Source organism: Colletotrichum acutatum (assembly GCF_030867785.1).
Source record: "Colletotrichum acutatum strain CBS 112980 chromosome Unknown BDZ83scaffold_16, whole genome shotgun sequence".
NCBI classification, from domain to species: domain Eukaryota; kingdom Fungi; phylum Ascomycota; class Sordariomycetes; order Glomerellales; family Glomerellaceae; genus Colletotrichum; species Colletotrichum acutatum.
In genome coordinates, this window is record NW_026849010.1 from 220,467 (window position 1) to 231,298 (window position 10,832).

The 10,832-nt window shown below is 54.2% G+C and overlaps 3 protein-coding genes across 3 annotated transcripts; 1 reads left to right on the forward strand and 2 right to left on the reverse strand.

The window, feature by feature from the left end:
* Positions 1-660: 660 nt before the first annotated feature.
* On the reverse strand, positions 661-2,402 carry BDZ83DRAFT_716923 (NDT80/PhoG like DNA-binding protein; the record flags this gene model as incomplete). The annotated part of the gene is made up of 3 exons (XM_060511893.1): positions 661-781; positions 832-2,145; positions 2,293-2,402. 3 exons carry the CDS (start codon positions 2,400-2,402, stop codon positions 661-663), a joined length of 1,545 nt encoding a protein of 514 aa, XP_060368654.1.
* Positions 2,403-3,381: 979 nt separating this feature from the next.
* On the reverse strand, positions 3,382-4,832 carry BDZ83DRAFT_570214 (N-acetylglucosamine-6-phosphate deacetylase; the record flags this gene model as incomplete). The annotated part of the gene is made up of 3 exons (XM_060504279.1): positions 3,382-3,652; positions 3,719-4,392; positions 4,455-4,832. 3 exons carry the CDS (start codon positions 4,830-4,832, stop codon positions 3,382-3,384), a joined length of 1,323 nt encoding a protein of 440 aa, XP_060368655.1.
* Positions 4,833-5,968: 1,136 nt separating this feature from the next.
* Positions 5,969-9,598, forward strand: BDZ83DRAFT_608592 (glycosyl hydrolase family 3 N terminal domain-containing protein). Its single transcript, XM_060507486.1, has 5 exons — positions 5,969-6,371; positions 6,560-6,678; positions 6,757-8,031; positions 8,090-9,505; positions 9,576-9,598. The coding sequence occupies exons 1-4, from the start codon at positions 6,022-6,024 to the stop codon at positions 9,460-9,462; spliced, it is 3,117 nt and encodes a 1,038-aa protein (XP_060368656.1). The 5' UTR covers positions 5,969-6,021; the 3' UTR covers positions 9,463-9,505; positions 9,576-9,598.
* Positions 9,599-10,832: the final 1,234 nt, after the last annotated feature.

The following is a 10,832-nucleotide window of genomic DNA, read 5'->3' on the forward strand; positions in this document are numbered from 1 at the left end:
TAGTAGACTTATGGCCAAATAAAGGGAAAGGAAAAAAAAGATGAAACCTTTTTCAATGAGATTTAGATTTATGACTTTGGTAGTATCAAAAGAGGAAAACTTTTGGTATCAGGAAGTAAGCAACTCCTGAGATGGGGGGTTGACGTCCACTTGGATGGTGGCATTAGGGGTCTGAGGAAGAGCAGGGCTCGTCTCGTAGTTGGCCTGAGAAACTTCAGATAAAAAGAGAATGAAAGATGAAAGAAAAAAAAAAACATTGTAAGAAACTTTTCGTACATTATCGTGCTGTACAACATTCTTGGGATTTATGATATGTCAAATACTGTGATGTGTGCACAATGTCGTGCTATGAAAGGAAACCCAACTCAAAAGAAGAAGCCGAGCCAACTATAATCATTGTTCTGTATTTGAGTCTCTCTCGTCACTTACAACTCGGGTATAACCGCATCAGACCTAATTTGCTATTTGACCGCCCGCCCGCCCCCCTTCCCCTACCATTCTCTGCCATCTCAGCAGAAAAGCAGTCCAATGTAACAGTTACCATATAATACACAGCCAAGATGGATAAAACCAAATGAGGAACGAGATGGAAAAAACAAAAAACGAACAAAAATGCGGCTTTCGTCAATTCGTATCAAATATGCTCCCATATATAAAACCCTACGATTCGGCGGTGAAATATCTCTTTGCCTTGCTCCGGAGTTGCTGTGCCTTGATTTCCGGCGGTACAATGGTGTGGTGGACTACGTGGGGGCGGTAAATTGCCTCGACTGGCGGCATCCTGTTTGACATATTAGCACCTATAATGCTACTGACCTCAAAGTTTCTTACCAGTCGTCGACGCTAAGCGGAAAGTATTCGTAGAGTAGGTCGTCCTCTTCTTTGGGACTCTGGCTCGGGTTATGCCCCGCAGCCGCCGTCGACTTGGTGAACTGCGGACTCTGCACGTCCGAATTCGATCTATTCGGACTCCTCTCGTCTTCTGAAAGTGATAGATTGATCGGGCCGGAAATGGCACCGCGCGGAGCCGACATGGATGCCGATGCCCTGCCCAGGCTTCTCGAGGGTTCCGTGGACCATGCCGGTATGGGTGGTCTGTTGATACCCGGTGACATGGCGAGCTTCTTCGCTGGCGGTTGGCCCCCGCTCGACTCACGATATAGTTGTGGTGGCGCCCAGTCTGCTGGTTGCTGGACGTTTCCAACAGTCTGATATTTGGGTACAGGCGTGGGAATGCCACTGTTGCTGCCATTTTCCTTCTGGGGCGTCGCAGCAGCAGCGTCGCTGTTGCTCCTCCCACCAACCTTCTTATCTCCACCCGTCAGGGGAATATCCTTCCGGCTGTCGAAATTCCTCGGGCTGCGGCCTCTGACGATAACGGGGCCGGAGTGGGTTTCGGCAATCTTGATGTATTCGCCCGACTGCAGCTTGCCGACCAAGCTGATTTCCACAATGTAATGTTGCTGGAGACCCTTCCTCCTTCCGTTGTTCGCTGTTGCATGCTTGAACTGTAGCCTTTTCCATGATAACGGCAGGGAAACCCTGTTGGCGTCCACCTCTTGCCCGTTGGCCAGGTCCAAGACGATATTGGGCGGTCCGCCGTTGGATTTGGGTTCCTCGGCGCCTATAGGATGCGCGCTCTTCCAAGGTATTGATATGATTTCTGTGACCTTGCCCTCGATGGACTCGATGGCGGTTATGGAGGCGGACAGCTCAAATATGGGCATCTGGCGGCCCTGCTCGTCCACCACGTGGGTAATGTGTCGCGGTATGGTTACCTGGCCAGAGCACTGCCACAGGTTTCGCCGGTAGCACGTCAGCTCGAGGGGCCTGCCGCTGTTCTCGGCGCCAAAGACGTCCTCGGCGACGAAGAACATGCCGTACAGCTCGGCCGTCATGCTGGGTTCTACATGTTGGCCCGTACCGTCCAAGAGCGTCGCCTTCAATGTCGGGGTCGAAAAGCCGAGCAATTTGTTGTCCAGCTCCTGCGTGGGCGAGTCCTGGTTGAAATCCTCGGGGGCGGGGGGTGCTTCGTACTGGCGATTTGAGTATGCAAAGGGGTCTTCGAAGCCTGTTGCGGAGAAGTCTTCGAAGCCGTAGGTGGGGGTGAACGGTAACGTAGGAAAAGTGCCATTGACGGTATCTCTACAGGTGAGGGAGGCGAGACGCGTGTCAGCCAAATTGACTTTCGTCTCATGGTTGCGATCGGGTGCTGGCGAGACGGGAGGAGCTGACGGTGCTGCGTCTTACCAGCCTCGCCAAGTGCCGAATGATGACGGGAAGGGCACTTACAGCAGTGAATCGTCAAAAATGGAAGAGTCTATACCGTCGACCACGGCGCTATTGAGGCTCATGCCGTCGCCGGGCGTCGCGCCTGACGACAATGGATGGAACGCAGCCATGGCATGGTAGTAGGACTTGTGTAGCGAGCGCCGTGCCGACGATGCGCGCAGCTACCTACGCCTGGCCGGGTGGGAGAGGTTGTCTGGGGGTTTCGCTGCCCTGGTCCAAGGTAGTGTCGAGTACTGCCGGATAGAAAGTGTCTAGAAAAAAGAGCTCCGTCGATTCGAGCAAAAGGATTGCCCGCGACCACTGGGACAAAAGCAACCAAGCAAAGGCACGTGTGGGTGGTTGGCGCTGGTGGCCTTCATTAACGAGTGTCAATGGGAAATACAAAAGCGGAGGACTCTCTCCAAGGCTTCGGCTTCTGGAGAGAGACAGCGTGGAGTCGAAGCGCGCGAGAAAGAGGGAAGGAGAGCACCTGCGCAGTGTCCACCCCTATCAGGACACCCGTGTACCGTCATTGGCTGGCTGTTATCGCACTGTGGAGGCAGGGGATTAAGGTGATGGCACCAAGATGCGGGGGGCTTCAAGGATGCCTCTGTGGGTTATTACCCAGTACGATAGCACCTTAGGCGAGTAATTCAATGGGCCGATGGTTCCCGGAACACAGTTCTTGTTACTGTACAGAGGCACTTTACTCGTTCTCTCACTCACCAACCAACAATAACCTCATTCAACCTCATTTTTCATTGACATCTTCGTTAGTTCACGGCCGAATGTCGGCGTCTACCCAATCTACTTGGATGTTGTGCAACCATCCTCTAGTAAAGAGTCAACCAAGCTCTGGCGAGGACTAAGCGAGGCCCTCTCTACCTTACCCAGTAAGGTACTTGGTGTTACCAGTAACCATCCCAGCCATCTTGGGAACTTTATCTGCGCATCCATTTACACCCTCAAGTTCGGATGGCAGCTCTATGAGTATACAGTCTATTGTAGGGCTCGACCCTGTCCTCCTCTCTCCTCTCGCCATATTTCTTCCCTGTATTCGTACGTATCCCCCGGAATCTTGACTCGTGTACTTCCATGCAGTTCGTCATTCTATGGCGTAATCGGCGATTGATCGTCCTTCCTGCTCGACACCAACGCTCCAGACTTCCAAACTTCGTCTACTATCAACTGTGTGGCGCCCTCCCTGATCTCTTCAGAGAATATCACCAAGTCGGCATCCGCCCCGTCTTCCAAGGATCCCTTGATGCCCTGAAGACCGAGCATCGCTGCCGGCGTCGCGGTGACGGCCTTCAACGCCTTGGGGATGCCCGTACCAGACCACCGGAGGAAGTTGTTGACGCATTCCATCAGTGTGACGGCACTATCGAGCTGTTAGTACCGTATTTGTCAAAGACATCTCTTCGAATCATTGAAGTGTCTCTCTTACCTTCCAGCAATTGTATTGGTGCCCTCCAGCAACAGTGTAGAGCCAACCTTGATGATGTTATTCACATCCTGTCCATTAACCCACTGATATGACCCATCCGCAAGGCCCATCATATGCATGGCGTCCGTCACCAGAATAAACCCATCAGGATGCGCGTTGAACGCAATCTTGATCGTCGTCGGATGAAGATGAATACCGTCAGAGATAATTCCAAAATACGGCCGCGCCAAGCTCTCCGCCAACCCCAACACGCCAAACACGCCCGGGTTACGGTGGTGAAGGGGCCGCATGGCGTTGAACAAGTGCGTAATCATCGTCGCGCCCGCGGCCACCGCCGCCGACGCGTCTTCGTACGTCGCCTCCGAGTGGCCGATGGAGTAGATGATGCCTCGTTCCCGCAGCTCGGGGATGATTTTGGTCATGTTGCCCCGCTCCGGCGCCGCCGTGATCATCTTGATCGGGATGACGCCGCCGTTGGCCGCGCTGGGCTCGATGTTGTCGGCGCCGTAGCATCGGACCAGGTCGTCAAAGGTCTCTGCCTGCTGCAGGACGTCGACGTTGTGAATGCCGTTCTTGGTGGGGTTCAGGAACGGGCCCTCCACGTGGGCACCGAGCGATTCGGCTCCGTCGTGGGCTGCTTGTAAGCCTCCTGATGCTCCGAGATAAGGCAGGGCCTGCATATTTAGAGCGCTTAGCACCTATGGAAATATCATCACCTAGATCGGGTCTAACTCACCCCCTGGTAGAGCTCTGGCTTTTGGCTAGTGAGTGTCGGGACGTAGGACGTGACGCCCGTAGACACGAGTTTCCTGTTCAGTTCCCGGACCTTTTTGCCGTATTGCGTCATATCCTCGAGCAGCGTGGAAAAGTTGAAGCCGAAGGCGCCGTTAAGCTGGCAGTCAATCATGCCGGCCGACACGATGCGGCCGCCCAGGTTGATGGTCTCATCGGGAAGACAGAGGTCGTCGAAGAAGGCGGCCTGGCTGTGGATGATCTTGCCCGTGACGGAGCTGACCCAGATGTCTTCTGATACGAGGGCGTCGCCCTTTACGAGACGGCAGTTTGTGAATTTAGTGATGCCATTCTTTGGCGTCTTGGGGATGGCGATGGGCATCCTTGGATGTTGTGTTGTATAATGTTCGTGTGGGTATGTGTTTTGTCAGGCTGGGTGGTGAAAGCTGAGGTTGAGGTGCTTCCGGATTGGCGGGAGGTTTGGGTTTGGGTTTGGGTTGCACTTCAGTAACGACGCCATGAACAGAGAAGGCGAGACAGAGCGGCTTTGAAGGACTGATTCGAGTATTATTCACCACCACCAGCAGGTGTGCTTGCTTACAGTTGCTTGGGACCCGCGGCGGCAAATTCACCACAGGGGGATACCGGCATGGCCCGGTCTGCGTGGAAAGTCTCATGGTCGTCCAAGGTGTTGGACACGTCGTCATGGCCCCTCACAGTTGCAGCGAGATAGTTATCACACATGGTGGCATGAGATAGGACGGAGAATTTGGGTCATGGATGTGTATACTGCGAACGCCTACGGAAAGGTGTGTCTGTGTTTGGCAATGGCATCAAACGTGCCTTTTGGTGGGGTTTGGTCCATGGAGGGGTCGAAAATCAAGAGATACGCAATAAGAGGCCGATGGCACCGGTGCCGGTTGCACTGCCATGTGCCCTCCGAGTCAGAGAAAACTACTTGACCAACGGCTGGTCCACATGGTAGAAACAATTCGTTTCTGGGAGGTCTCGTTTCACTGCAAAGCACCCAAGCACCAAGTTGTAACGCATCATCACTCACCATCTGCCTCCCAGGTTCCAGAATCGGAGGGGTACGAAGCTACCCGGGCCCCACACATTGTGTCAGGGACGGGGACCTTTGGGCCGTTGACATTCACGTTTGGAGAAGAAGATCCCCAAAAGTAACGAGCGTTGCATGTGTGGGAGCCGGAGAGAGCCCAAAGAGACACAGACAGTGACAGACTCGGTCTAGACGGGGCAACGCAAGGAAAGAAAAGAAGGTTTGACGTGGTGAGGCTCCATGTAACGTTCCGTTATCGAGGCCGAAGATCAGAGAGAGAGACGCTAACATTCGAAATGGAGCTTTGGTCTTTCTGTACGTGCCCCACACCAAACACACGTCCCACCTCCAAAAAAAGTGGGTGGATCCGGGCACAGACAGCGCCCCACCCCTTTATCGCGATAAGAAACGTTCCTCCCCCGGTCGAGCAAAGTGCGGGCAAAGGCGGACACGGCTCCTATCGGCCAATCAAACTCCTTCCCCGCCCCTCTTCCGCTCTCCGCCCCAGCCAATGATTATCGGCCGTGGCTGGTGCAGCAGCCCACCGCTCCCGCCGCACATGGCGTCCCACTCCCAGCCCGCGTCTTCCTCCTCCTTCTCCTACTTCGTCCCGCGCGACGGCTCCGGGTCACATCCGTCCAGCAACCGGGAATCAACGTCAACTTCAAAGTCAACTTCAACCTCGGAGAACGGTCGCCGCCACCACCACCACAACAACACCCGCCAACGCCAACACCACCTCCCCCCGTTCAAACCACGCCATCTCGAGAGGTACTATGCGCGGCAAAACGTGACGAGCCGCAGACCACTAGCTATGGGGCAAGTCAAGGAGCTCGACCCACTATGGCAGGATCTCGATTGGTACGTTCATCTGTTCCCTAACTTACGCAGTATATTCCCCTTCCCTTCAGACCGCCCCTTGTCTTGTTTCTTCGTCTTGTTCCATTTACGACATCGTATCTTGGAGTAGGGGGGGACAATGACGCCAGTCACCTGGCTCCTTTCCGATTCGTTCCTTGCTGACATGCCTACGCTGTTGCGCCGTATAGGGCCATTGGCCAGATGCTCATCATGGGCTGGGATGGCACCGAGGTGACGCCCCAGATCCGTTCTCTGATTGAGGATCATCATCTCGGGACTATCATCTTGACTGCCAAGAACCTCAAATGTCGGTACCCTTTGCGCTGTTGATCAGTTTTGTTGATATCGACAGCTCGTGAATTTGTGTGCTGATGCCATGGATTAGCCGCTCAAGAAACGGCAAAGTTGGTCAAGGAACTCCAGACTATCGCGCACAAGGCCGGCCACCCTAAGCCACTGCTCATTGCTCTTGACCAAGAGAATGGCGGTGTCAACAGTCTCTTCGACGAGGACTACGTGTGCCAGTTTCCCAGTGCCATGGGCATCGCCGCCACGGGCCGGGTCGAATTAGCCTACGAAGTGTCAAAAGCTACTGCTACCGAGGTCGGCGCTTGTGGTATCAACTTCATGCTCGGCCCGGTATTGGATGTCCTCTCGAATGCCAGGTATCAACCCATCGGAGTACGTGCCACTGGCGATGACCCTCAGGAGGTCTCTCAGTACGGCATCGCCGCCATCAACGGCATTCGCGATGCTGGTCTCGCAAGTTGCGGGAAGCATTTCCCCTCCTATGGAAACCTTGACTTCTTGGGCTCCAGCTTGGACGTTCCCATCATCACACAAACTCTGGAAGAGCTCAGTCTGAGTGCCCTGGTGCCTTTTCGAAACGCAATCGCAACGGGCAAGCTCGACGCCATGTTCGTGGGAGGCTGTGGCATCTCCAATCCCTCCATGAACGTCTCCCATGCATGCCTATCCAACCAGGTTGTGGACGATCTTCTCCGAGAGGAACTTGGTTTTGACGGTGTCGCCATTTCAGAATGCCTCGAAATGGAGTCTCTGACCCACGAGCTCGGTGTACAGAATGGAGTCGTCATGGCCGTGGAAGCTGGATGTGACTTGGTACTCCTCTGCCGAGCCTACGACGTCCAGCTTGAAGCTATCAAGGGGCTCAAGCTGGGTGTCGAGAACGGCATCTTTACCAAGGAGCGAATCTACACGTCCCTGAATCGCGTGCTACGACTCAAAGACACTTGCACATCTTGGCAGACAGCACTCAATCCACCAGGCATATCGCTCTTGTCCAAGTTGCATCCTTCACATATGGCTTTAGCGAGGAAATCGTACGACGACTCCATCACAGTCATTCGAGACAAGGAAAAGTTACTACCCCTATCCGAATCGATGCACCAAGAAGAAGAGCTGCTCCTTCTCACACCGTTAGTGAAACCACTGCCGGCGTCAAGCTTGACCAAGAGTATCCTTCAAGCGAAGGATGCCCAGAGGCTTGCTCCCACACCACACGACACTTGGCTACACCGCGAAAAGGGTGCCATCATGAGCGGGGAGGGTGTCTTTAGGGAATTTGGACGCTCTCTAGCTCGGTCCCGTCACGGAAAGCTCCTCCATACCAGCTACACTGCGAATGGAGTCAGGCCAGGTATGTCACACCTCAAGACGCCGAATGATGTGGGCAGGCTAACTCCATTGATATCAAGTCCATGAAAACCTCATTCACAGAGCATCCTGCATCATCATCATCACTGCGGATGCCAACAGAAACCTGTACCAAGCCGGCTTCACCAAACACGTCGAGATGATGTGTTCCATGCTACGAACCCGCGGTCAGAAGAAATCCGTCATCGTCGTGGCCGTAAGCTCTCCGTACGACTTCGCCATGGACAAGTCAATCGGTACATACATCTGCACCTTTGACTTTACGGAAACTGCGATGCACGCGTTAGTACGCGCTCTTTGCGGGCACATTGTACCAAAGGGAACGCTTCCGGGAACACTACGAAAGAGCAAAAAGGTGCTCAAATCTCGCCAGCACTGGATCGTGGAGGAGTACGACCGGCGCCGCGACGCCCACGGCCTCGAGGAGCTCGCAAAGGCCGTCGCCCGCGCCAACACCGTCGACCTGGGCCATCTGGAGTCGATGCCGGCCGCGTGCTTCGAGCTCTCCAAGCCAAACGTCGAGGAGGCGCACTTTGTCGTACGCAACAGCAGCACGCACGCCCTGTACGGCTTCGCTGCGACGTATTTCGTAGATGGCATCGGCATCCTCGGCGCCATCTTCGTGGACCCCACCAAGCGTAACGTCTCCGTCGGCCGGTCCCTCCACAGGCGCGCACTGCGGCACCTCCTGACCAACAATACGAACAACAACAAGCAGCGGGTCGTGAAGAAGATCCAGCTGGGCACTTCATTCCCGGGCGTCTTCCTCGGCATCCCCATCGATGAGGGCGGCGGCGTCAAGAGCTGGTTCGCCAATAACGGCTGGGACGTGCAGTTCCCGAAGCGCCTCACGAACCTCGCCATCCACGACCTGAGCGGCTGGGCGATCCCCGAGGGCCTGCTGCAAAGCATTCAGCGCGCCAACCTCAGCTTCGACCTCATCCACGGCCTCGACAACGCCGAGAGCGTGCTGGGCCACGTGGCCGCCAACGCGAACCCCGAGGTGCTGGAGCTGTATAGGTCCGCGCTGCAGGAGACCAAGGCGTGCGGCATCGTGAGGGCAAAGGGCGCGGGCGACGCGCTGCTGGGGACGATTATTATCTGTCGGCCGGGGAGTCCGCTGGCGACGTATATCCCGCCCTTGCTTTCTGCCGTCGACGAGGGGATCGGGGGCGTTTTGGCGCCGGTGATTCATCCCGGGCCGCAGGATACGCTGGTCCTTCAGGGGCTTACTTTGATGGGCGTCCGGCAGAATAAGGCGCACAAGTCGGCCAAGACGGTGCTTAGCTGGGTAAGCTTTTATCACACTCCTCACCATCTAATCTTATCTTGTGCGTGTTGGGACTTCACTGACGATCTCATGTGCGCAGGTGCAAGACGACGCTTACGAACATGTCATGGCGATGGGGTTTGAGATTTTGCAGTCTTATGAGGAACTTACGACCGCCCCAGAAAACGTGAGTAGTGTGACTTGAGTTTATGAAGATGATGTTTATTGGAAGACGAGCTAACGATGGGTTTCCCTAGTGGACTGATTTGAATTGAAGATTCCCTGCGATGCGCACATGTGCCTATGGTAGGCTTAACATGCGGTATACCCTTTGGATTTGGGGGTTCCTGGATCACCGCCGGATTAGTATGTATCTAGGTGGGATGAGCTGCTGTTAGGTACTTAGTATGGGTAATGAAGAGTTCATACCCGAGAGTGCATATAAAGGCTCGTCATGAATGAATAGTGGGCATTTTACGCCGTCACGGAGCCGTAATGAGACATAAACCTTTACCAAACGACCTTTAGAGGCGTGGGTCTGGTGACGGGAGGGGTGTTACGGTGTCTCTGTAGGATGAAGGCTTACAGTCACATCGCAGAGGCACAGCCCGAGATCGTGGGTCTGGGTTGATGGGGGACTACAGCCCGAGATCGCGGGTCATTGTTGAGCGAGATCATTCTAGATCCTTCTCAGTAGGTAGCGTGATGCCGATCTGGGGAAACTGAGACAGTCGAACCTGATCTCGAGGGAGAAGTCTGTGTGAATCATTCTTTTCCGTTTTCCTTCTCCGAGGCCGAATATCTTTGTGTGCTTTCGCATCCAATGCATGCCACAATTCACAGCATCCAGGAAAGATTTAATGGACCGGAACTGTTTTGATTACAGTAGACGAAAAATTCAGAGAGGTCTGTCTGGTTGAGTTCACACAATCTAGGTAGTCGAGCGATCAGGGGGGGGCACCGCAGAGAATGGGGAAATGGATATAAGACGACGGAAGGTCCCGTTCGGCTCACGAAACCGAGGGATAGAGATGGGCTTTGAGGGGTCATCCCTTGTTGAATCAAGCTATCCTGCTCAGAATTCTAGCGAAGATACCCGGGGTTATGAGCAAATACCCGGGACTCTTGTGTCATTTACCTACCTTCCATCCGTACAGCTTTGAACTTTCGATTAGCCAGACAGAAGAGCCCCATGAAAGGTTCATCTCATGTCTTGTGCCCTGTGCGGAAAGATTTAGATTAAGGGGTTCTGCCAGGTTCCTGCAGGTTCAGCTTTCTGTACAGCGAGATAGATTGCTTTTATGCGTACAATAGATGTAACTCTGCGAGATATAGGGGGGACAAGGCCAACGGGTTGCATCATATAATCACACAGCTTGGCGATTCCACTTGTTTGCCCCTCTCTTGGGACTTAGTGAGGCTTTGAGCTAAACCCGTAGGGAGACATCAAGTTTTCTCTGATGATCTCGTGGTCAATTATTTCAAAGTTCGAACACGTGCTTTTCTTGCACCAA